Consider the following 26736-nt stretch of genomic DNA (forward strand, 5'->3'; position numbering starts at 1 on the left):
TATTAAAAGCAGGAAAGGGAGCCGGGCATCACTGTAACCTATGTGTAAAAAAATCTTTCCCTGAACAGCTCTGACTAGCCTGAAATTTGTACTTGTAAAATTCATGGTAATACAGTGAAACAAGAATTTAAAGGGTTTTTTCATTGGCCCGAGAGTACTGAGACACACACGGAGCCACCAGCCTGCCCTGGAATGGCTGACTGGGCACAGGCGGAGCCAGTAGTGACAGCGACCAAATCACTCCTTGCCAAGGCAAACAGCTCCAGTGTGGAGCCACGGACTGCAGCAAGCAGGCCTGGAGCCAGGGGAGCCACAGGGGAGTGCTGATACACACCTGGAACTAGCACCTTGCTCTAAAGCAGCTGACCGAGCATGAGTGCAGCCAGCAAGGGCGGGGGCTGCCACCACTCTCTCAAATGGAGTCCTAGTGAACATGACCAGGGCACACTGGCAGCTGGGAGCTGCCATCTGGGAGCAGCCAAAGAGGCAGTGAACAGACCCAGTAGCTGGAGAAGAAAGGCATAATCTTATCCCTCAGGTATGGTTCTGACACACCACAGAGCTCATTCCCGCCGAAGTCACTGCATCAGCCACGTCAGAAGCCTCCAGTCAGCGAGACTAGGTGCAGCTCTTCAGGATTCCAGGCTGCCAGGAGTGCCTAATGCCTCTCCATAAGGCTGGGCTGACCATCACTTCTCACCAAAGATGTGTTATTTTAAGTGAGCCATCACCTGGTTAAGGAGCCATGGGTGAACAGCCGTGCAGTACTTGTGATATTGAGTGAGAGACTGACAGGCTATTATCGAAGAGTCTCAGAAATCTCAAACCTCCACTGAAGAGAAGATGCAGATGGACTCAGAACCCTACCAAGCAGTAAGGCAGAGGTCTCTCAAACACAATCACTGGAAGCTGGTCACTGGCCACACTGGGCAGAACACTCTTCCTCCTGAAAACTTGCAGATGACAAACAGGACCGGTGCCATTAAAAAGAAGTATGATGCCTTGGAATAGGCAGGACAGCCAACTGATGAGGTAGACAAAGGTGTTTCTGGGATGGGGGAACCATCTGAGGCAAGACATCCTGCCACCCTCATCACAACTGCCCCTGTTAATTAAAAAGGAAGGGTAGTTGATACAGGTGACTCCCTTCTTAAGGGAACTGAAGGTCTGCTATGCAGACGGGACCCAAGCCACAGAGAAGTCTGCTGCTTCCCAGGGGCACATGGATCCAAAATTGGGTGTCACCAGCAGAATCTGCTTGCTTTTTTTTTTTTTTTTTTTTTGGTTTTTTTTTTTTGGTTTTTTTTGTTTTTTTAATCGTGGCATGGTTTATACAACAGTTTGTGTACCAATACCTGAAGAGATGTATCTTTCGCAGACTGGAAAAAGGGCTCCACCAGAAGAGCTGGCAGGGCTCACTGACAGAGCTTTAAACTAGATTGGAAGGCAGGAAGGGGATAAAACCAGGCTTGCGAGTGACAAGCAATGGGATGACATACCAAAACTTGAGGAACTGAGATCACTCAATCTGCTCCAGGAGGTGTAGGATACAATGAACTACAGAGCACGAGAAAGAAACAAGGGGAAGCTTTGGCCTAGTGCCAGAAATATGACATCACTGGCATAAACAAAATTCAGTGGGATGAGTCCCGTGACTGGTGTGCCATGCTGGATGCTTACAGGCTCTTCACAAGGGATAGGCAGTGGAGGCAAGGCAGGGGTAGAGCATCATTTAAAACAGAGGGACAAGAACGTATGGAACTTACAACTGGCAACAGCAGGATTGAGACCCTCTAGCATAAACAAATAATGAGGATGTCATCATGAGAGGCTGCTATAGATCATATAGGCACAACAGTGGCATCATTTCCTCAAATAACATCTTCAAATTTCTCTATATGGGGTAACTCAACCTGCCCTATGTTAACTGGGGACACCACACAGCTGGCACAATCAACTCCAGAAAATTCTTAAACCACCTGGATGAACTTCATGGTTCAAGAACCAAGAGACCTAACTAGGAAAGATACTGTCCTTGATTTCATGCTTGTTAACAGAGACGGTCTCATGAGTGACATGGTTATTGGTGGCATTCTTGGCCACAGTGTCCACAAGGTAATCAAGGTTAAAATCTCTGACAGAAGGAAAAGTGCCAGCATAACCTCAACTCTGCATGTGAGGAAAGCAGACTTCAGACTGCTCAGGGAATTGTGAGTAAGGTACCCTGGGAAAATACTTCCACAGGTGCTGGGGTCTGTCAGTGCTGGTCACATTTTAAGCACCATCTTCTAAGGACACAGGAGGAGACAATTCCCAAATGTCAGAAGTCGAGGCAGAAGATGGCTTGCTCAGCAGGAATCTTCTTTGGGAGGCAGAGCAAAAAAGGAAGGGGTAGGCTCAGCAGAAGCAAGGTCAGGTGATGTGGGAGAAATACAGACACGCTGCTCACCTCTGCAGGGAGAAAATCTGTCAGGCTGAAGCTCAGCTGGAGTTGGAGCTGGACACAATTGAGGGGGGCGAGGAAAAGAGGGATTTTAAATGCATTAATAGCAAAAGACAGTGAAGAAGTAACATCATCCTCTTACAGGATGAGGACAGTCACCTCACAAACAGGGACATGGACACACACGGCAGAGATGTTTAGTGTTTTCTTTGCCTCTGTCCTCAATGCCAATGATTAATTAAGGGGTCCCAGTGCCCTGAGCTGAAGAACAGTGGCTGTGACAATGACCAGCTCTCAGTTCTCTGTGAATCTGTAGGGCCCAATGGAATTCAGCTGAGCTGATGTCATCATGAGACCTCTCTCAATGATTTTCAAATGAACTTGGGAATGCAGATAGATCCCAGTTGGCTGGAAGATGGTTGATGTCCCAATTTTCCTGAAGAGCAAGAAGGATGAGCCTGGAAACTCCAGGCCTGGCAGACTCACTTCGGTGACTGGCAAAATTATGGAGAATATTATTCTGGGAGCTATTGAAAAACACCTGAAGTGCAAAGCAGTCATCAGTCACAGCCAACACGGGTTCATTGAAAAGTCCTGCTTGTCCAAATTAACTTACTTTTACAGCAGAGTAACTTGATCAAGGGAAGCCAGTTTTGCATTTCAGTAAAGGTTTCAGTACTCTCTCTCTCACAGTATTCTTGTGGACAAGCACACAACTGGGTAAACACACCATGTAATGGGTGATCAGGTGGCTGATGGGCTGAGCACAAAGCATTACAGTGAATGGGGTGGCATCAGGCTGGTGACCTGTCACCAGGGGGGCCCCACAGGGCTCCTGTTTAGGGCTAATGCTCTAAAGTACTGTATCATGGAATGGTGTGGGTTGGAAGGGACTTTTAAGTCTGGTTCCAATCCCCTTGCCATGCGCAGGTACCCCTTCCACTGGATCAAGTTTTTCAGAGCCCAGTTCCATCTCGCCTTGAACACTTGCAGGGATAGAGATCTTCAGCCTCTCTGGTCAATCTGTGTCTGTGGTTCACCACCCCCACCGTAAAATATTTCTTCCCAACAACTAATCTAAATATACCTTCTTTAAGTGCAAAACCACTGCTCCTTGTCCCGCTACTGTGTGCCCATACGAAAAGTCCCTCTCCCTCAGTTTTATAAGACCCCTTCAGGAAGTCCAAGGCCACAGTGGGGTCTCCCTGAAATATCCTCTTATCCATGCTGAAAAGCCCTGCTCTCTCAGTTTTTCTTCACAGGAGAGGTGCTCCATCTAATCCTCTTCAACTTGAAGGCCATCATCTGGACCCACTCCAACAAGCCCATGACTTGTGCTGGGAACCCCACACCCAGGCACAACGCTCCAGTTAGGGTCTCAGGAGGGAAGACTAGGGGGAAGAACCACCTCCCTCACTCTGTGGGCCACATTTCTTTTGATGCAACACAGGATACACAACAGTTGGCTTTCTGAGCTGGAAGTGCATGTTGCTGCTTACCTTCTTAAAGACTTCGATGAAGGACTTGAAAGGACACTAAGCTCACAGATGATACAGAAGTGGGAGGAGCTGTGACGCCCTCAAAGGCAAAGAGGCCAGACAGAGAAACTTAGAAAAATTGGAAGACTGGACTATCACCAACCATATGAAGTTTAACAAGGACAAATGCCAAATTCTGCACCTGGTATGGGGAAACCCTGGATGTACAGACAGACTGGGGAATGAGATGCTGGAAAGCAGTGCCACAGAGAGGGACCTCGGGTTCCTGGTCTGTAGCAAGTTACACACGACTCAGCAGTGCCCTGGCAGCCAGGAGGGCCACCTGTGTCCTGGGGAGCATCAGGCACAGCATCACCAGCCAGGCAAGGGAGGGGATTGTCCTGCTCTGCTCTGCACTGGGGCAGCCTCACCTCCAGTGCTGGGGGCAGCTCTGGGTGCCACCCTATGAGAAAGACATTAAAGCAATTAGAAAGTGTCCAAAGGAAGGCCACAAAGATGGTCGAAGGCCCAAACCAGAAGTACCAAGGAGCAGCTGAGGTAATTTGGCTTGTTCAGCCTGGAGATGATACAACTGAGGGAAGACCTCACTGCAGTCTACAACTTCCTCATGAGGTAAAGAGCAAGAACAGACACTGTCAGTATCTCTCCTCTGTGGGGATCAATGACTGGACCTAAGGAATGACCTGAAGTTCTGTTACAAGAGTTTTAGGCTGGATATAAAGAAAAGGTTCTTCACCCTGAGTGTTGCTGGGTACTGGAATGGGCTCCCCAGGGAAGCAGTCACACCACCAAGCCCAACAGAGCTCTCTGGGCACATGGGATGGTTTTTCAGATATCCTGTGGAGTGGGAAGAGTTGGACCCAATTATCCTTTCAAGTGACTTCCAGTTCAGGATATTCTGTGATTCTGTGACTTGATACCTTGGGTTCCTGTTTCCTTGCAGGGTAAAACACAGCGATATCAATGAAGCTTCTCAGTTCAAAACTCTACAGTCACCAATTAGCCCTGTACAGCTCTACAACACGACCACAAAAGGAATCAAGTTATCAAATGTTCACAACTGCAAACACCATAGCTTCCTCTTAGAGGCCTATGTTTTGTATGAAGGACAACATACATTTCCACACAACAAATAGTTCTTACACAAGTCAATCATTAAATTGCAAAATCTAAGACTGACACTCCCACAGCTGAGTCGCTATGGTCATTACAAGCAAAATTCAATCCATTTAACAAAGCAGATACCTAGCACCATAACCACCATCCAGAGGAACACAATCAAATACAAAAGTGCTACCAATACAGTATCCTAAAATGCCTTATTTCACAAAAAACATCTACTTATATCCATGCATTAAAATGGGTACTAAAATCTTCTCCTCTATTCACCTATTCATCCTATTTCAAATTCAACTCACAGTTCTCATAAAAAGTAGCTCCAGTCTCAGATTCATTAGTTACATTGCCATTCACAAATACATTAAACATATCCTCTATGCAAATCTGAAAAATTTATAATTCTTTTTGATAGGATAGCAAGTGTCCAAACTATGAAAAACAGTAACTACCAGAGACGTATGTCTGCATCACTTACATCAGACTAAGTCCCTTCATCACTTTTCTGAGTGAAGATACACTCATCCCGTCTCACAAAACTGGGAAGTGTCTTAAACAAATTTGTATTCAGACATTTTGTATGTCAAAGCAAAAAAAAAAAAAAAAAAATTAATCTATAAAATCTATAATGAGGAACAAAGTATTTGAAAATACTACTTAAATGCAACTAATAAATCCTGTCTAAAGACAGTCATGGAAATAAAGAGACAAACCAATTTTCTCTGGCAACAGTAGTCCACAAAATTTTAAAAATGCAACTGACCTAAACCAGAACACAGTATGGCCCTCCCAACTAAGTATCTCCCCTCAGAACTAACCTGTTAAAAAGTTTATAGTTTAACATGTTTCAAAAATAGCTTAGTCTTTTTTTATTAAGTCTGAGATTACACTAAAAAACCCCACAGAAATTAGATACCCTGCTTTCATTAAAATTCAGTAAAAGCTAGTACCTAATTCATTTAAGCCCTTATGAGTCTCATGAAAGTCAACACAAAAATCTACAAAAATACAACAGGTCCAACTGCGGCCAAGTTCCATGCAGATAGTTTTGGTATTATTTTGGCTAAATTCTGGTGCCTGCAATGAAAAAAGCAGTATGAAGCCAACTCCCTGCCAAAAGCCAGTGTTGACCTATTTCTTTGGACTGCTTTTTAATGAGTAGTGCCTGTTAGAATTAAAAACCAAGGGGGAAGGAGAGGAAAAAAAAAAAAAAGGCAGTTTCCAACAAATTACAAGACCATAGTGAAATGAAAAAAAAAATTTTAAATAACATCTTACTATTCCAAACGATAAGGTTCTTCGCACTGATTCTTGAACACATTACACTTTGCTTAATTGTTTTTCCAGTGTCCAATCTTACAACTTCTTCTAAACACTAACTGGAGTAGCACTATTCATATGACTTCAAATAGGACGGGTTTTTTTTTCCTGAACGATTATCCCATACCACCTCTTAGATCTATTTACATCAACATGACCAATTCTCTTTTGTGAACAGCCCCAAATGAACTACTGACAACTTAATTAGTTATGGTGAATCACATGGTGTTTTTTGTGGTCTCAGAGAATTTTTCCACCTCTGCTGGACACAACCAGAGCTAAGATAGGGAAATAAAAATGTATCTATCATATGTCAGAGTAACTTCAGCCAGATCCAAATACAAAGAAGAGCTACAAAACCAAGAGCCGAAGATTAAGAGAGACTTGGGATCTCTGCTCCACTATTTCTAGATCAAACGGTTTAGTACAGTGAATATCTGCACTGTAAACAATTTGAAATAACAGTCTCTAAGCATGAATGTTTCCCCACTATCATTTTACATACACTAGAAAGTTTTGTAGAGGTAACTAATTCACTGTACAATATAGTCTCCATCAGTTCAACATTTCTATTACACACATTTTGATATAAACCGCTACAAACCCAAAGGTAACAAAGGCAGGGATCTTTTCCACATGAGGAAGTATTAGCAGATCCCAAATGAAAACACAGCAGGCAAAAAAGCATTTGCATTACTTTGGAATTCAAGACTAGCTGTATGCTCAAAAAGATCGAGGGATTACAGACTGCTTTGACAGGGCACACACCAAGTCTAAGAACAGATGGAGGAGTAAGTATTTATAATTCTTCTAGCTAGTTCCCTTCACCACGCAATATAACTTCTGCCTTTCCTCTCAACCTAAATTGAACCTCAGCCAGGATGTTTTGGCCACATCTCCTGCCTTAGATATATAGTGGAAAGTAAGGAAACCATACCACTTAGATCTGATAAAATATGGATGCACAAAACAGCCACACAGATACTGCAAAGTTGACTGTAACTTTGTCTTTACAATATAAATAGTTACAATCTACTTCTCCCCACACATTTCCAACTGCACTCATTATTCACAGGTGGCTTTGAAAAGATAAACTGTAAGCTTGTGATACACTATAGGCTAAAGGAGTTATCTTTATTATACTACCATAGAAAACATTAAATTATACTGTCAGTGATTTGAAATACTTGCATAATCTGCTAACTGTAATTAAATTAATATGCTCAAAGAAGAGCTGACTAATAATGATAGTAGCTCATCATCACAAAATAACTTAAGATACTTAGAAGCAAAGCAGTGTTTTGTATTGTACAACTTCACAGAACACTCTGCATTACCTTTTATCATGATTTAACTATTGTCAATTGATTAAATGACAATTCAATCAATAAACAGGTTTATATGAAACAACAAAAAATCAGTGAGAAGACTCAAATCTTCAACATACATATACCAGAGTTATTAGATCATGTAAGAGAAGCCAAACACGCTAACAGCTGAGATCCAGCCTCTGCGTACTCATGTATGCAGTGTCAGTGTAACCTGAAAACCTTCTGCAAGGGATTTGTAGTTTAAAATACAAACCACAGAACCAGAAACACTGAACCTTAATTACTTAACCAGACACCTAGGCCAGAAGAAAAAAATCTCTGCAATACTACCCTAGCTGCATGTCTAGCTCTCTACCAGAAACTGTTACAGGCATCCCTGCAGACTCGCAGAACAGGGGGAATGCTTACACCAGAAACTTAATTTTGGAGTCATGTAGCACAAGAGACAATTTACTTCAGGATGAGAGTAAGTACTCCTCACCTTGAAATATTCTTGTAGAAATTCTTACTCCTACTGTGTAGATGTTTCAGCTTTACACAAAGTTAAACTTTTTTCAACTGCTCTAGCTTACAGCCTACCCTCTCAGGAAAAACTAACATTAGAAGCAAAAAATTACTTGTTAACAGCTGGGAGTTGAAAGTACTCCAGACTGTCAAAAGGCATAATTACAAATCAGAGCACACACAAGTTAGGCTAAGCTATGCTGCCAGACTACTAGTGAAGACACTACAGCACAGACGTATGAGCCTTTCTGATGCTTTGCTGCAGAAGACAGGAGCCTTCAGGAAAACTGAAGAGCAGATAGCTGCAGTCAAAAGTTTAACTGGCATCAGACAATGTCCAAGATCGATCCCACGTTTGCTATGAATGTAGATTCCACTGTAAATTTCAGGCACAGAAAACTGACACAGGACACTACTGAATGGTTATGGATTAAGTTTTCTTACTGAGAGCTTTACTACAGGTATTGATCACAGTTACTGAACATTGTCTTCTCATTCGTTTCTAAATAAAAAGCCATGGGAGCTGCAGGCAGAAGGAAAGGAATGCACCATTATCACTGACAGGCCATGACTTCGCTTAAACAGGGAAGAAGAGGAGGAAGAAGGGAGAAGATTGATTTAAATACAAGTTACATATTATAAGGTATATTAACCTTATATTTTCTGTAAAAACAAACTTATTTTTAACATTTTCTACAATGTCCCACCACTAAATGATCCACCTATGTCCTCAAACTCCGAAGCAATAAATAGGAAGTATTTTCTGACAACTGAAGACAAACAGGAAAATGTTAACACCTAATAAGCAATGACTTTACACGTGTCAGAAACAAAGAAAACAATCTTCAGTGTTAGTTTTCTTATTCTACTGTATTTACAAACTCTGTGTTTAAGAAAGGTTTACTTCCTTCCCTTATTCACCCTTCTTTTTTTTATCTTGGAAATAAGAGCTTTTCTCTAATGCCAATTAGAACTTTTCTCAAATGTCAACTTTATGACAAGTGATCTTTATGCCATAATGTTGTGCTTACTATTCCACTAGAGAACTACAGAAACCCAAACCTAATCTGGTAAAGTCCAAAAATATTGGAGGTCCAGAAAACACCTATTACACAGAGAGAACTATGTTTGCAGCAGGAAACCCACAGAAATGTAATAGACATTTTGAGGAGTAATTTGCAAAAATGTTCTAAATCATAAAAAGAACGTGAAGTTTCCTTCTGAAAAGGATCACTTGTAGTCCACAGCAATATTACTCATCAGAACGACAAAAAACAGAGGTAAAGTGCACACATTTTTTAAATTGCTACTGTGCACATTCCAACCTTAGCTTCAAAAGTCCAACAAAAACTGAGAAAATATATTCAGAGATAGTAATTTCAAACACACCTTTGTCACAAATACATGTAATACAAGTATGCCAGCTGAAGGACTTTTTTCTCTTGTCAATTTTCAAGCCTCAGGTGTTGGCGAAAGCACTTTTCAAACTTGACAAGAAACATTCATAGACTGCTTCAGAAATGAACAAAAGAAAAGATCTAAGACTGCTTTGAACACACTTTTGGCACATACTCCATGCAACACCACAGAAATACCAGCCTTAAAGCTGAGACATAACTCATGAGAGAAATAATATTTTTAATGAAGATTTACCCTCACCTCTGGCAAGTCCACATATGCTGTATGATCCACTCTAAATTTTAAAAGCTTATTATCCATGCAGTCTTTTTGCTTTCTATTACTGTATATATATATAGAGAGAGACATAAAAACCTGCCTTGAGGCAAACCTACCCTCCTGGCACACTACTTTTTATTCCTTATAATCACAAAAGGACAAAAGAAACAAGGTCAGAGACAGTAACAGGGCAATTAGGATCCCAAAAAGAAAGTGTGCCCGTATTTGCACAACAATAGTAACTCGCACAGAGGAGACTGCCCCACCCCGAACAAGAAACTAGTACACTACCAAAGGAAATAAATTCTGGTACAGTGTTTATCGTTGGGGTCTTAGGGACTGTTAAAACCACTTAACACTTCAGAAAGTTAAAGAAAAACAGAAGAGAATGCAAACGGAACAAAACCCCAGATCAATTCTTCATTGAAAGCATGCAGAATACTTAAAGCCGTAAAAAACCCGACCAAACAAAAAACCGAAAAACCAACAACAACTTGTTATCTTCACTACTTCAGCTGGGTATTTACTTGCGTTAATGTACAGTTCGCAAGTCTGAATACCAAACATAAGAAGCAGATACCAAAAAAAAACAAATTCGGTACGATGTATGTAATCTGCAGACACTTTTACACTCCCTTTACTTGACCATTACGCACGCTCAGGGAAAAAAAAAACCAAAAAAAAAACAACCGAAGCCAATCGCTAAACTGTAACTTCAGATGGAGTTTAGAAGAGCTGTAACTTTTCCAGCCGTGCGCAGTTTGTAGCTCCACCATTATAAATTTAAGAGGGGAGGAGACAACGTAAGAAACTCCATTTCTGCACGCACCGCAGACACAAGGAAGAGCCGCGGCGGAGGACCCGGGAGCGCCGGGGGGCGGCGGGGCAGGGGCGGCCGCTGTCCGCCCCCCGCCTGCCTCCCCCGGCCCGCGGCTGCCCCGCTCTCCGCCCTCGGGCCCTGCAGGACGGGCGGCGCGCAGGCCTCGGCGCCGGGCCGCCCGCCGCCTCCCCCGCCGAGGCGCCGGGGCGGGTGCGCACAACCAGCAGGGCCCTGTTTACCCCCTCCAGCCTTTCTGGAAAGTTTTCTCCCCGGCCGACAGGCTGTAAAACGTCCCTGCCTGGAAATGCGGCCCCGCTGCCGCTTGCCCCCGCCCCTCCACGAAGCTGCGGTGCGCCGCTGCCGGCGCTGCCCGCGCACGGCCCCGTACCTCGGCCGCAGGCAGGCGGGCGGGCGGCCGGGCGAGCAGCCGGGTCATGCCTCAGGGCTGGGCTGGGCCCGTCTCCCCGCCTCTCTTTCCCACCGCCACCATGTCACGCCGACCAAACATGTCTGTGCGCCTGTGTGTGGCGGCGGTGACTTCCTGATCCGCCGCCGCTTGCACAGGCGGAGGGACAAGAAAGGCCACCCACCCTCCTATGCTCCCCGCGCCGCCGCCTCCCGCCTCTGCCCCGCAGCGGCCCGGGCACGGGCTCCGTGCCCTCCGGCCCCGCCCGACAGCTGGCTGCGGCAGCGCTCTGCCGCCCACCCCCGCCTCCGGCTGGGCACAGAACTTTTCCAGGTGCCAAACACCGCCGTCCCCTCTCCCGACATAGGGGCAGGGGAGCCGCAGCTACCTGAGCATCCGCGCGCGTTGCATCCTCGCTCCCGCCCGGCCGGGTTAAAAAAAAATAAATTTCCGCGCACACCGGAAATAAAACGCTTTTTTGCTTGGCAGGCGATTCCAAAATTGTAAGCGCATGTTTTGTGCTACTCTGCTTGGAGGTGGGGAGGAGGAGGGGGGATAATTTCTGCAGGGAAAACGGGAGGAGTACGACGACATGCAAGCTATTTTGGGAAGTAAAACGCGACACCTTTACAGCAGGAGTGACTGCACACTTAAAAACAAGAGACCGAAAAGCAACAGGAGCCGCAGCCCTGTTGGGCTTAAGTCCCGGCCCCGCTTCTTCCCCCTCCCCGGTGCGTGCAATGTTTGTGACATTGGCAGCGAGATGATCCGGATCATGGCCTCCCTGGCTCTGCCCGGGGAATGCCGCTACTCTCCTCGCCGGCGAGACCGCTCCCCCACGCACCATGTTCCTCCCTCCCCATGCCTCCCCACTTCCCCTCGCTCGCTGGGTCTGCGCCAGCGTGTGCCGCGGCGGAGAAACAGCCCCACGGCACCGCGCTCCGCTGCCTCCGGACAGCCTGAACTTCACCCTGCGACCCCCGGCAGCTGTGGCGGAGCCGCCCACAGCCCGTCCGTGTGGGCTGTCGCTCCCCGAGGATCTATTTCCCCCGTGGCCGCTTCGCCCGCAGCCCGTGACACGCTCCCTGGGCGGCAAGACCGAGAGTGCCGCTGACTCACGAGTCAGCCCCCGGCGACTCCGTGGGGGTTCTGTCGCTGCCACTCCGGAGATCCGCATCGTGATTATTCCAGAATAATACCGGATCAAAACTTTCTTCTCTCCACCCACTGGGGGATAAAAATATTCGGGAGGGCCGGGCGCCGGGGAAGGTGGGGAGAGGAAGCAGGTGGCACGGCGGCGGCTGGGACCGCGGGGCCGCGCTCGGGGAAGGGAGCGATGGAGAGGGAAGGTGGGCACGGTGCGAGCCGGCACAGCCGCTGACAATAAAGGACGGTGCCGGGCACGGGGAGCTGGCGGGGCTGGACCGAGTTGCAAGTTGTATTTACCTTCCGCCCGGGCGGAGCAGCGTGCTGACTGTCGCTCCTCTTCCCCCTCAGCGAGTCACCCGAGTCCAGAAGCGGAGCGAGGGACTAGATTACGAACATGACTTCATTGATGACAGCCATTCCCTCCTCTTCCTAAACTCCTGCCCCTCCTCCGGCCCCCCCTTCGCGGACGCCACTGCTCAGACAGCGGTGTTGTCATTGGTTCGCCCGCAAGGAGTGCCCGCCCCCTCGCGTAGAACGGGCGGCTCTATTGGCCCGATGGGCTGTCACTCTTGCGGGAGGCCGGGGGGGCGGAGGTGTGCAGGCGCGCGCGGGGCGGGGTGCGCTGCGCTCCGCGGCCCGTGCGCAGGGCGAGCGCTCGGCTCCCGCGCTGGCCGTGCGGCGGCGGGCAGCTTGCCATCCCGTCGGGTGCGCCCCTCCCAGCTCGCCTCTGCGGCGGGCAGCGAGGGGCAGGACCTCTTTCCCTGCGCGGGCGGCACTCGCGGGAGTAGTTTGGGGAAGAGGGGAGAAGGTGCTGGAAGTGCGCCGTACCTCTGCCCCGCTGGAGGGGCGGGGAGGAGCCAGCCTGACAGGCCTGGAATCAGCTGTGTCTGGAGCTTGGAGTGCGTGTGTCTGTGTGCGCAAGGCCGGTGTCTCCCTCCCCTTAAAAACAAAACAAAACAGCAGAATGTGTCGGGGGGACAGTCAGGCGCCGTCCGCCTCTCCGGTAGCAGAGGGTGCCGTGTGTAGGAGAGCAGGCTGCCGAGAGCCGTGCAGCGGGGCCGGCCTGTCAGGCCGGCTCGGCTCCCGCAGCGCCGCGCGGCGCCGGCCGGGGCGGCTGCCGGGGCACCGCCGGGTGACCGAGCCCGGCTGGAGAGCCGCACCGCAGCGCTTGTTTCTGCGGGATTGGCAGGGAAAACTCTGCGGTTGTGTTGTTCCGTCCTGCTTGCTTCCGTTCGAGTAGGTTTTTTAAAGTTGGTTCGGAAGTACGCTTTTCAGTTCCGTATGCTGATGCCGGTTTTGGAGTGGAGTTGATTTTGTTTGTTTTGGTATGGTTTTGGGGGGTTTGTTTTTTTAATTTTTTTTTTTTTTTAATACTTTAATTTGGTTTGCCTGGTTTGCAGGGGCTGCAGAGCTCTCATGTTTTTTGTACAAGCTCTACCTGTTCGTGTAAGAGGCGACTAAGTACTTCATTAAAATAATGGGCCCGCCAGTCTGAGGGTTTGTTTTTTTTTCTTGAATGCGTGTTGTAGAGAGAAAAAAATACAGCCAGACTACCGTACGTTACCGTGGTGTTACATGTGGCTACGTTCTTTTAAATCGTGTCAAATGGGCGGTATTTGCCATTCTCAAAGTAAAATTTCACTTTGTACTTTGAAGTAAGAATATTCGTAGGCACCCAAGTAAAATCAGTAGCTACCACAGAGGCTCAAGTGACCAAGTTTACGTGAAGTTCGTCTGCTGTGGTCAGGTGGAGTAGTTAATGACCTAGAGCCTTGCTGGGAGCACCAAATGCACCTTGTGGTCTTGAAGTGACCGGTATTGTTTACGTGGTGTTTAGCTTGGAGCTCTTTTTGTTGTTCAAATCACTAATTTGCTGTGCTGGCAATACAATGCTAATTACTACTGTTCCTGTAGTTTTCCAGCTTAATTGTTAGCTTCATCTTATTTTTTATGTAAATGACCCAAATGCCAAAAGATAAGTGTGTAAGAATCAGTGCAACACTAAGTATCAATAAATTAAGTTTAAATGGCTATATTTTAAGTTCACCATTGTCAGTGAAAAATATTTACTTGGGAGCAAAATCAAAGAAATCGGATCATTCAAATCTTAATATACAAAATAACTTGTGTCATTATGTAAATCTTTTGATCCACTTGTAATTTATAGTTTTGGTTTTAGCTTTGTCTTAAGCTGCAAACTGGTGTCTAAGAGATAAAAGAATGTAGTTAACATTCTTGGAAAATTATGCTAATGGAAATGAAATGAGTAAAGAGATCCTTTTATAATTTTTTTTTTTTTTTTTTTTTTTTTTTTTTAATACTGAAACTCTCATTAGGCAGTCATTTGCGTTTGTGGTTTGTTTTTCCTCCTCCGTCTCCCAGCGTAAATCTGAGGACTGTTTGCCTTTTCTCTATGCAGAAGAGAAAACAAACATTAAATAATGGAGGGGAAGCTTTCTTTCAAGATGGCACAACTGTTTGCTGGATTCAGCAACACTCAAACCATCTTAAACCAGGTCAGGCCATTCTTTTTGTTAGAAAGTGTACAGAGAAGAAAAAGAAATAAGTTAATCTTTCAGGCAAAAGAAAAAAGTTCTCTTGACTCTGGAATAGATGCAGCTATATTTAGTTAATGATTATTTTGGGAAGGTTGCAGCAGCTGATTTCATTTTGCGAGAGTGTGAACATGTCTGTTGCGGATGTCAGTCTGAAGGCTTTTTGTGTTTTGATGAAGTACCATTGAATCTTGTAATCTATACTGAGAGGATGGGAAACATGGGGGTTTTTTTTGTCAAGGGAGGCATGCTCACCTGATACAAAAACCTTAATTGGAAGGGTCAGTAAGGCTTCCCTGTATGAAACCTAAGTAGCTGTTTCCCCTGATAATTTATCTAACAGCAAAAGGAAGAAAAGATATGGGCACTTAACTTTAATTAATTGTTTGGATGCAGCCATTAATGGTAAAATAGCATGTAAAATTTTCAAACTAGATAAGGTACCACCACAAAAAGAGGTATGTCTTGGACTAGCTTGATATGTTGTTGTGGAACTAGAGCTTGTTTATGTGAAGAATTATGCCAACATAATAAGTCTGCTTAGAAACTGATGTATCAGTGGTACTCTTGCAGAGATGTTTCTACCAAAAGGAGGTCATTACCATCAGGGAGTTGCTGATGTTTACAGCAATTTCACCATTACCCCCTTAAAGCCCCTGCCGTAACAGTGGTGCTATTTCTGTGTTTGCTACCAATTGTCTGCCAGAAACAATTGCACTCAGTGCAACAGAAATAGTAGAAAATATTATTTTCTAGTATTCCAGCCAGTTCTTAATAGAATCCAGCTGCTTTAGCCTGGGTGGCCAGTGAAAAAGGGCTAAAGCTAGAACATTCCAAGAAGATGGCTTTATGCTTAGGCTTCTGCATGAAAATCAAAACAGAGAAAAATGTTTTTTCATATGTCCCGGGAAATCATAAAGAAGTGAGCTTGCCATCTGCAAGTCCATGGGCTCTGATGGGTTCCATCATACCTATGAGTGCTGAAGGAACTAGCAGATATTATTGCTAGGCCTCTCTCAGGTCTTTGAAAGGTCATGGCAGTCAGGAGAGGTCCCACAATACTGGAGGAAAGCAAGTGCCACCGTGGTCTTCAAAGGGAGCAAGAAGGAGATCCCAGGGAGCTACAGGCCAGTTGGTCTCGTCTTAATCCCTGAAAAGGTAATGAAACATTTCATCCTGGAGGTCACCTCCACACATGTAGATGATGGAGAGTAGTCAGCATGCTCAGCCAACCTGAGTGCCCTCTATACTGAGACAATTACCTGGGGGGATGAGAGGGAAGATAAGTGGATGTTTCCTGGACTTAGAGCAAAGCTTTTTGTACTGTCTCTGGTGTTATTTTCATAGGCAAGCTCAGGGAGTGTGGATGAGTGGACAGTGAGGTACCAGTTCTCACTGCAGCCTCACTGTCCACTCATATTTCCTGAGCTTGACCTGCAGATCCCCGAGGGTTGTAATCAGTGGCACAGGGTCTCACTGGTGGTGTGTCTCTAGTGGTGTCCCCAAGGGTTCAGTACTGGTCCAGTAGCTTGTTCATCAGTGACTTGGATGAAGGGGCAGATGCCTCCTCAGCGAGTTCATTGACAGGCTGGAAGGAGTGGCTGATGCCCCAGATAGCTGTGCTGTGCAACCCTTGAGAAGGACTTCAACAGGTTGAAGAGGTGGGCAGGGAGGAACTGTCTGAAATTCATGTGTCCAGTTCTGGGCTCAGGACAAGAAGCCATGTAGGTCCTGGAGCATGTCCAATGGAGGGCAGCACAGATGAGGGCGGAGCATCACAGTTACACAAAAAGGCTGAGGGACAGGGCCTGTTCAGTCTGAAGAGGAGAAGACTGAGAGATCACATCAATGTGTATGAATATCTGATGAGTGGACATCACAAAGATGGAGCCAAATTCTTCATAGTAATGCTCAGTAATGGGGAGAAACTGGAACATAGAAACATCTACTTGAACATGAGAAAGAAATTCTCTACTAATTGAGCATTGGGGCAGGCTGCCCAGAGCACTTGTGAAGTCTCCCTGAAGCACTCAAAAGTAGTCTAGACAAAATTCTGACTACCAGGCCCCAGGGGATCCTGCTTGGGCAAGGATCTGTTATTTTGTAGTCTCTAAATTTCTAGAGTTTGGTTTGGTGTCATATTTTACAGGAGAAGAGAAGCACACTGTGTTATCTCTTTCTCCCTTTGTTCTTTTCAGGCTGCCATTGTACTTCCCAAGCAAATAATCCCAGTGCTTTCTTTACAAGAATAACATGCTACACTTGATTTTTTTAAAATTTTATCTTGATAGTTTCTGAGCCTCTGCAATTTCTAACATCCATTTCAGTTCCAGTCCTCTCTTCTGAAGTGCTCACCAACTCCCACTAGCTTTGTATCAGCTGCAGATTTTGTAAACATACTCATTAGTGAAGAAATTTGAAAGACTATTGGAGATAACCAGGCCCAGAATGGATTTCTCTGGTACTGTGAAGTGTCCTCGGTTATTAAGCATTCATTCTGGGGTGTTGACCTGTTGTCATTCTGGCATCCTGTTATCTTCTCCTGTGCCTGTTGTAAGATGATTTGTTTTCTAGGTCTGGCTCTTCCTGGCCTGTTACACAGTTTGCTGGAAGTGGTCAAACATCTTTTGCTCAGTGGAGCAAACCCAGAATTCTGAACTGAAGCCTGATTTCTTAGAGAATCCATTTTGCTGTTCTTCCTGTGGTAATAGTACTCCTATGTCAAATGTGAATTTACCTATCTATAAACATTCTGTGAGTTTGCTTCTTAAGTACAAGACACAGGTAAAATCTATCATTATTAATTTATTCTGGTGTTCCTTTTTAGAATCATGCTAATTGCAGGGCAGTGTCAGAATACATAACGAAAACTACCACAGTAGAACTTTGAATGTACTAAACTGGGAAAAGTTTCTATGCTGTATGATTACAAAGATTATGGTGATTCACTTTAATCCAACTGAAAAACAAGTATGGCGAACAATGGGTTTTTTCTTCAAATAAGAGTCAAATCAAACCACTATTCAAAGAATGGTGTATATTACATACATGTAATATATGTTCTAATTTGGGTATGCTGTTAGGTTAAAAAGAAAATCTGTTTAGGCAGTGGATATTGTGGGCCTTTGAAAAGCCTGACTTGCCCTGAAAATTCTGTGTAAATCACAGCTACACACCAGGAAAATCTTATAACTGTTCGATTAGTAGAATTTCCAATAACTTGTTTTTTCCTCCTCCACATTCTTTCCCCCAATCAAATTTGTGTTCCTCTCTTTTTTTTTTTCTCTCAAGTGTTTATCTTTGCACTCTTCTCCTTCCTTTTTTACACTTACCTCTTTTTTCTTCATTTGCTTTATGTTTTCTTCCAGAATATTTTCCTTCATCAGTGCATGTTATGCTAGCATTACCCACAGTGACTGCAAGGTGCTCACCATTTAAACAACGTTTGAGAACCAATTATGACTACTTTATCATCTTCTTGAACTACAAACTTTGTTTTGCCCAGATGCAATCATATTTAAGACATGCTTAAGTGGAATCTAAGACAGCTTAGTGGAATCTAACATGAATTTGGCAAAAATTTTCTAACTGCTGTTAGCATGACTTTCATCCTTCCCAAATATGTCGTTTTTGTCATATTTAACTTCATCAAATGAAAGGGAATATTCTTGTTCTGGCAACCAGGAAATAAAATAAATGGCATGACAGAAAATGAAATTTTAATTCTCATTCTCTGAAGAGAAAATGCAGATTGTTTTGTTTGTTTTGTTTCCACAGTATTTTTCTGGGTCCTGTTTCCTGTTTTATGTGTGTGTAGTTTTCAGATTACAAGGTTGTGAATCCACCAGCAAGGCAAAGGTTATATCAATATTTTTAATTCTCAAGCAGTAGAATATATTTGCAACTCCTAGCAGTCATGCTATCTCTTTTCATATAATATAATAGTAACTGAATACAATTAGACATACTGGTAAATTTTATAAATCAGTGCACTGTATGAAGTAGGAGAATATTTTAAGATTCTCTCTTACCTGAATGTGTAACATTTGAGACAAGTTCTGGAATGTCTCATTAGCCTTCTGATTCAAAAAGGTATTAAATCAAAAATCAACCTGTTGAGTATGATAAGGGAAAACAGCAGTAAGATGGGGAGGGAAATGATCTACTAAGAGTGAGTTGTTCCAATACTTTGTTAAATACATTCTCAGTGTATACGGGCAATTTTGTTGTGTACCCTAACAGAGTTTTCCCAGGTGAGTGGCTGCAACCTGCTCGGTTACATAACTTGATCAGAAGTACCAAAGACAAATAGCAGATCTGGGATGAGTAAGCTTTTCTAGAGGCTATCAAACACCTGGATAAATTGGAGCCATCTCTGCTGCTACTCAGCTTGCAGAGTAATAACAAGATAAAGCCTTAAGGGTGTTCTGTCTGTGCTCCCCCATGAGCTCATTGCTATCTGCTGTAGGTAAGTAGGGCTCTGGAGATATTTTTATTTTCTATTTATGCTTCTTCCTTACTGAATGAGGTACATGAACATGAAATACAGCTACTCAAGAAGGAAGGTATGCAATTTAAGATGTGGGGTTTTGTTTTCAGCTGGTCTTGTTTTGTGCAGACTTTTTCTAATTTAATGTTCACAGTCTTGTTAGGATATAAGAATAGTTTACTTCTGTTTAGCTTTGAACAACTGATCTTGAAGCCAAAACAAATTCTTCATCCTGGGATGGTGTACAGAGGAGGCCATTCAGTAATGCTAATGGAAGAAGTAATGTCAGCTTTCTGTAACTGTTGTTTACATTTGTCATTGCTTCTAACAACCTGCTGACACAGCAATTCATATTAGCACTTTCAGCACAGAAATTCAGATAAATCAGGTTAATTTTGACTGGTAAGGTAAATTGGGTGTGCTAGACCTAGAAATGCGCATCACAGTCCAGAAAGCCAAACGTGTCTTGAACTGTACAAAGTAGTGTGGCCAGCAGCGAGAACCCCTCCCCCTCTGCTCTGCTCTGCTGAGACCCCACCTGCAGTGCTCCATCAGCTCTGGAGTCCCAGCACAGGAAGGACATGGAACTGTTGGAGGGAGTCCAGAGGAGGCCACCAGGATGACCAGAGGGATGGACCAGCTCTCCTGTTAGAGAGGGCCAAGAGAATTGAGTTTGTTCAGGCTGGAGAAGAGAAGGCTCTGAAGTGACCTCGTTGCATCCTTCCCGTACGTGAAGAGAGTCCGCAAGAAAGGTGTAGAGAGACTTTTTACAAGGGCAGGTAGTGACAGGATAAGGGGTAATGGTTTCCAACTGAAAGACAGGAGGTTTAGATTAGATAGTGAGGCATTAGAACAGGTTACCCATAGTGGCTGTCGATTTTCCATCCCTGGAAGTGTTCAGGGCGGGTTTGTAGGGGACTCTAAACAACCTGGTCTAGTGAAAGGTGGTGCTGCCCACGGAAGGTGTAGGAACTAGACAATTTTTAAGTCTTATTTTAACCCAGGCCGTTCTATAGTTCTGTGATACAAGCCAACCTATTGCATTTTGGCAAAGTAATGCTGCTTCAGGCTGTGTTTTGGACATGTTAAAGAGAGCTTCATTCTTCACAAGAAATATGATAAGTAAAGGCAACTTTTAATCCAACAAAACAGTGATTCCAGAAAAAATCATCCAGTAATAAACATATCATACAAGGGATTAATAATTGTGAAAAAAAGTTAAGTTCACATAGTCTAGCTTAGCCAGCAACATTTCTGTGTTAAGAAGATATGTGTTCCATTTAGAAATCCCAATGAGTTGTTCAGCCTTTTTACATGTTTCCTACTTTATAGCAAATAAATTCTGCTACTTAGCTTGCAAGAGTTTTGTGTTAATTGTTGCAACAACTTTGCCTGCTGTCTGTCTGAGAACTAGAGGCTGTTTGGCCTTTGCCATCTTGTTCAGTGACCTGTACATGTTAAACTTAAAAACAGTTAGGAAGGATTGTTTTAATATGTGATGTTTTAATCTAGCTGTGTAATGTACTTGAGTTAACTTGCAATCATGTGCTTGACAGCTCTGGGTAGGATAGTGGTGATGATACTTACTGTCCAGTTTGTCTTGTGTAATAAATGGTAAATTAACTGAGACAGCTAGGAGATAGCCTCTGGTGAAGAAAGTTCTCAGAATGGCTGTAACTAAATACTGTCTTCATAATTGGGACATGTATCTTTATATATTCAGAAACTTAGGTATAAAAGCAGAAAAAGTCTGTCAGTAGATGAAGTTGTGAGGCTCGGCACAGATTATTCTCACTAGCTTTGCCATGAAAAATTACTAAACTCTTCAAGGTTCTACTAGGCTCATAGTGCTCCTCTCATTACAGCTCTGACAGAAATTTTGGTAGTTTGAAATAAAATATTTTAATAGGACACTACTGCTTGGGTAGAATTCCTCTCCTATAAATCATAAAACATGTACCTGGAATTGGTCTATTAGATTATTAAATGTTTGTGGAGATAAAACTACCAGGTCTAAGTTTAATGGTGCTGTTTCAGTTTAACCTGTGATAGATGAGGTGTGAGCATGGGGCTGCTTCTTAAGCCAAAACCATGCAGTGATTTATGCTCTGAGTGTTTGTGAATGTCTAGGGATATGGAGACCGTCACTGCCAACTTCACAAAGTCACCCTGCACTTTCCATGAAGAGAAGATATAGCCTGCTGAACAGCCTTTACATCATGAGACACTCCACTGTCCTGGCTGGCAGAAGGTGGAATAGTCTGTGTGTCTAATAGTGTAATGTCTAACTGCTGCACTCTTTAGTACACAGATGGAGTATAATGTATGTATGAGACTCTTATCACAATCAAAACATTGTGTTCTGGTCCACCTGACTGATTTTATTATTATTATTTAGGATTTTTAAAAGCCTTTATCAGTCTGAAAGTCTTTAACTGCCTCAAATGTAGATGTATCTAGCCTCATGGTTTATGATTATTTTCCTGAAATAGAGAATAATCACAATTATGTTTTAATGAAAAAGTGTTAGTAGGGTTAGAATCTTTATTTTTAATGTTTTTTGTAACTGAAGGAGCAAAATTGCATATTACTTTTGAACAGTGTAAAAATAACTCATTTCTGATTAGAAGATACTCAGATGAATTAGAAGCCTTTTACATAGAACCTATCAATGGTTTTCAAACATTTCTGTTATCAAATATCATGAAACAGAAATTGTTTTTCTCCTTTCACTTCCTCTAGAGTGTATAAAACATATGCAGTTAACCAGCCATTCTGAATTTCCAAAAATTATCAACCTACTGAAGATACCTGGGACTTTTCTGCAAAATTAATGAGGACTTTTTCTGCTATAAAATTTGTATAGAATGACTTGCTCAGAGCAATAACAAAATAGAGCAAAACAATTGCTGATTAATCCCTGCAGCAGAAAGTGGGAATCTGGCAAAAATTGTCATCACTTGTTACCTACCTAGTTGTAGAGGTGTTATAAAGTGTCTTAAATGACATAAAAGTACTTGAAGAGTATTAATATTAGACAATGAGGAGAAAGATGCAACTACATCTTAACATACTAGTATCTGGAAGAAGGTAGGTAAGTTTGACACCTCAAAGTTCATTTGTTCAGGATAAAAGATGAAAGTATCAATGAAAATGAACCATTGTGCAACTCTGGATTTGTACTGGAGAGGTGTTTGTCTGATAGGGGTTTAACTCTAGTGCACTTGCTAATTTCAGTAAATTTAAAGGGATGCATTTAAATGGGTCATCTCTGATTAGCAGCTTTGGAAAGCAAAGTGATTCCATTCCAGGGAAGCCAATGAGCTAGGTAAACATGCAGTCCATAGTTACAAAGGCTTGATATTAATATTCTGGGTGATGAATCTAGGTTGATATGTTGTTATTATTGTATTGTCCATAAGGCTTATAATTTTGTCAACTGTATTATTAATTGGCCTGTTGTATTTACTTCCTTTTTAGTGGGGAAATGGATTTTTTTCAGTGTGTCGGGTACAATCCTCTGTCTCACTATTGCCTTCATGCATTCTAATGTGTGCTAACAATAACATTAAGGACAATGGCTGTGCACCTTTTGCCCCTGACTGCTATCTGCCTTTTCACCAGGCCCAGTATTGAGAACAAATTATCAAGAAAAGCAGGCTGTCAGTGTGGTATGCCTGCATTTAAGTGTACGTTGATATTTAGGTTCATGAGTGTTAGCATGTGTTAATATGGTATACAGACTGGTAAGCAGCACAAATGCATAATTGTATTAAGCTTTCTCAGGAGTCTTTCAAAAAATGCAGAGAACCTGCATTCTGCTGATGAACTACTGAACCTCAGCTGAGACTGTATGCATTAAGAACAGTTAAGAAAGAAAACAAATTTGTGAGTGGGTTGATGCAAGCAGACTGAGAAGAGTAATAAAACAACCATTCCCCAGTGACCAAATAGAGTGACATTTAAAGGTAAACTGGAAACCAGGACTGGAGTGCTGTGTAAGAAAACGCCAGGGACAAGGAAACAGATATAATCAGTTACAATAAATAAGCTAATATAGCCCTAGAGGTAAGGGATATAGAAACAAAATAGTGCCCCAGCTAGCAACAGTTTAGTTGGAAATGCAGTTGTGTAAGGACTGAAACAGGTGTGAAACATAGAGAAATCTCTGCAAAGCATTCTCTATTCTGCACCATTGTAAAAGGAGCACGCTATATTTTTTTTGTCATTAGAAAATTATTCGGAGCATTATAGTTAATTAATTAATTGGAATTTATTATCATAAATTGTCTTGTTTGTGGAAGAGGTCATAATGGTTCTTGCAACAGGAAAATTGTTTTGAAGAAATGATGAGAGTTATATCTCTCCCCTCTTTCAGCAATTCTTCCCACATCACTCCCACCATAGCCAGTTGTTGCCCTGCCTTTTCAGGAGGATTTGCAAGAGACTAAGCTTGCTACTTCTGCCATGGCATAGGACAACCAGAAGAAGAAAAAAAACTTAGTTAATCTTACGAGCTTCTGCTGCTGCCTTGCATCCCTCCAACTCTTTCCTCAGAAGCCAAGGTTATGCAAGTACAAAGTAAAACTGACTTTTCAGGTTGTATAGGTTGCTGAAACAACTGATTATTGCTGTCTTATCCCAAATAAAGCAGGTAGTCTGCTCTTCTAAGTTGCTTCCTACTTTGCCTGGGCCAAAAGTTATACTTTTTTCGCTTGTGAGACTCTGAACAGGCTGTATTTTGCAACCTAGGAAAGAGCTATGTTCAATCTAAATAAAGATTGCATAGGCATGTCTGTTTCTGAAGCCACTGCACATAGGGAGGACCTTCCAGAATAAACCCTGAGAACAAAGGTGTGGCACAAATCCTTGCACAGGGCAGATCCAAACTGGAAGGTTAACTCTAAATGCACTACCAGCATGCTAAATTCAGAAACCATCCCAAAAGTTAAATAGAAATTGTCCACTTAGAAACTGATTGGCTAGTTGTGCAGACTTCTAGCTAGTCATGTTGCCTGGGAAATTGAGCTGCAAAACCTGTGTTCATCACAGCATAGAATTTTTAAATAAAGGAGCTGGACTATATGTCTGAGTAAGGGCAATAGCAGCAACTTGTCATTTCAGCCCACTTATCAAAAACTTGTGGTGTTGAAGAACAACGCAAATGCACTGGAGGCTGTGGGTTTCACTGCTGCATAGTCAGCATCCACAAAGAATAACATTGTTAGGATGTGAAACTGTGTTACCGTGGCAAGTCTAGAGATAAGGCTCCATTATCAGCATCTGATCAGCAGATCATTGCTATTCCTTGCTTCCAGTACATCACCCATTAAACACGCAAAATTTTGGCTGCTTTCAAGAGTAAAGGATCCCCCCAAAAATATTGCTCCTTTTACATACTCATTCTCTTTCCTTTACCTAGCTCCTGTGGGTTAGAATGGATGGTTTTTTTGATTTGTTTTGTGGGCATTTTGTCCCTGTTTTTGTTGCTTTGTTTATTTGGTTTTTTGGTAAATATGCCTTTAAGTAGACATGAAACCTGATTACTTGTGTCTTTGTGCCTAACTGGAATGCACACTCTGCCTAGAAGAAAAACGGCTTTTTTCTAACATGAGAGAGGAGCTGATGAAGCATAAGAGAAGGTAAGAATAAGAGAAAGGTCTTAGTGGGAATAAGAAACAAACTAAGTTAAAACTAATTTATGGGAAAAAATTCAAGCCAAGGAATAAGAAATGGAGCTTCCTGGCTCAGTGGGAAGCATGTTTGACTGAGCCAGTTCTTTTGCCTCCTCATGGCTGCTGCAGGTTTTTCTGGTAGCTGGCACGTAACTTCAAAACTAACTTCTGTGCTTTGTTTTATCTGACAGGCATATTTGGAACACCCTGTATAAGCAACTTCACACAGAAGCAATTATGATTGTTGTTGGTTAGAGGATGATCTTAGGGATAAGGAAGACTTAGTAGGGATTGTAAACAAGTAACATTTTTATCCTGCTACCATGGCTCGTGTACGCTATTATTTATTGTTATGGTAAAGGACTGTTATACCAATTTAAGAAAGGAGTGCTTTAGTGCTGCTATAATTGTGGAGAGGCTGGATTGAGGGTTAAGGCAATCCACCTTCAGACATCTCAAATTTCAATCATTATGAAAGCATTTTTTTCCAGGCATAGCTTATTGATTTCAAGGATTACATTGTTGCGTAATTTTACTCAAGAAACAGCCTGGCTATTAGTAGACACTGATGAGTAGAAAATTTGTTGTTAAAAGCACTGTGATTGTGATAGTTACCACAAGCCGTGCAACAGACCATACAATCTGACATCTGTTTAGGAATGGAGGTCTGCAGTTATATTGAAGTTTTTATTTAATGGCCAGATTTTGCCAGAGGCCCTCTGGAAAATCAAAGCCCTGATTTCAAGAATTGGCAAAGATGTTGATGCAGATGGGACTTGAAATGTCATAGATGAAACCTTTCCTACTTTGTTTCTGAAAGTACACATGTAATCTGGGTTTGTCCCTCTTTGTAAGTTCTTTTATTTTTAACTCAGATAACAGCAAGTGAATTGCTGCCAAGACATTATGGAACTATGCTGCACATAGCTACCATATTTTCTTGTCCTGACAAATACTGCCTTCAGTGGTTTTTTTTGTATCATGGTTTAAAGAAAGTGGCATTAAATTGCTTTGGAAGCTAAACTGAGTAGACTGTATTGATACTTCTGTTCAGATCCCTTACACTGGCCTTCTTATTATATACTTCTGGCATATGAAGCCATGTTAACATGTGAAGGTAGAATTTCTAGCTAAGCATGCCATGGTGGTCCATTTTCTCCCCAAATGTTTCCTTTTACATGCCTACAATTATGCTGTAGAGAATAATATTCTTGTGCTGAAAATGTGATTTGGCCAAGCACGTAAATTCTTGCAAGTTAGATAATTCCCATTTCAAAAGCACAAAGACAGCATACAATTTCCCTGAAAGAAAGAATAAATTAGTGGCAGATATATGAGCAGCACATAGAGGTCAACTGTTTATCCAATGATGGTGGATAATGATAGGTGGCAGAAATGTTGAATCTGTGTCGATAGAGTGGATTTCCTCTTTCAGCTCAATAATTTGCATTAATTACTTGATGGAAGAAGGGATATTGAAGGCATTCTGTAAACAGCCATGGACAACAAGAATCTTAACTGGTAGTTTAAATACTTGTAGTTTTCAATTTGGGTTCTCGTTAGTAAAATTCTTTAGAATACAAACCGTCCAAAAATAGATAGTCTCTAGACTATCTACTATTATATCACATTTATTTTCATTTAGAAAATAAATAGTGGCTTATCTTACCTTTGTAACGATTTGCTGAGTAACTTCACGAGGTGGAAGTGTTTGTAGGAGGATAGTTTGATTTCAGATACAAGCAGGGCTTT

General features: G+C 42.9%; 2 protein-coding genes across 9 annotated transcripts in view; one reads left to right on the forward strand and one right to left on the reverse strand.

Moving 5' to 3' along the window:
- Positions 1–12779, reverse strand: part of SMARCA2 (SWI/SNF related, matrix associated, actin dependent regulator of chromatin, subfamily a, member 2) — a 114962-nt gene extending 102183 nt beyond the window's left edge. For 2 of the 8 annotated variants that reach the window (XM_056513054.1, XM_056513048.1), the window contains exon 1: positions 12563–12779. The gene's annotated coding sequence lies outside the window, so the exon portion shown is untranslated. Of the gene's footprint in view, positions 1–10719; positions 10794–11098; positions 11369–11504; positions 11569–12235; positions 12435–12562 lie in introns of those variants that run through there. The other 6 variants (XM_056513055.1, XM_056513051.1, XM_056513056.1 and 3 more) reach the window with 4 other exon arrangements.
- Positions 4438–11623, forward strand: LOC130265483 (basic salivary proline-rich protein 4-like). Its single transcript, XM_056514581.1, has 2 exons — positions 4438–4554; positions 10679–11623. The coding sequence occupies exons 1-2, from the start codon at positions 4438–4440 to the stop codon at positions 11621–11623; spliced, it is 1062 nt and encodes a 353-aa protein (XP_056370556.1).
- Positions 12780–26736: the final 13957 nt, after the last annotated feature.

Source organism: Oenanthe melanoleuca, chromosome Z, assembly GCF_029582105.1.
Source record: "Oenanthe melanoleuca isolate GR-GAL-2019-014 chromosome Z, OMel1.0, whole genome shotgun sequence".
Lineage (NCBI taxonomy): Eukaryota > Metazoa > Chordata > Aves > Passeriformes > Muscicapidae > Oenanthe > Oenanthe melanoleuca.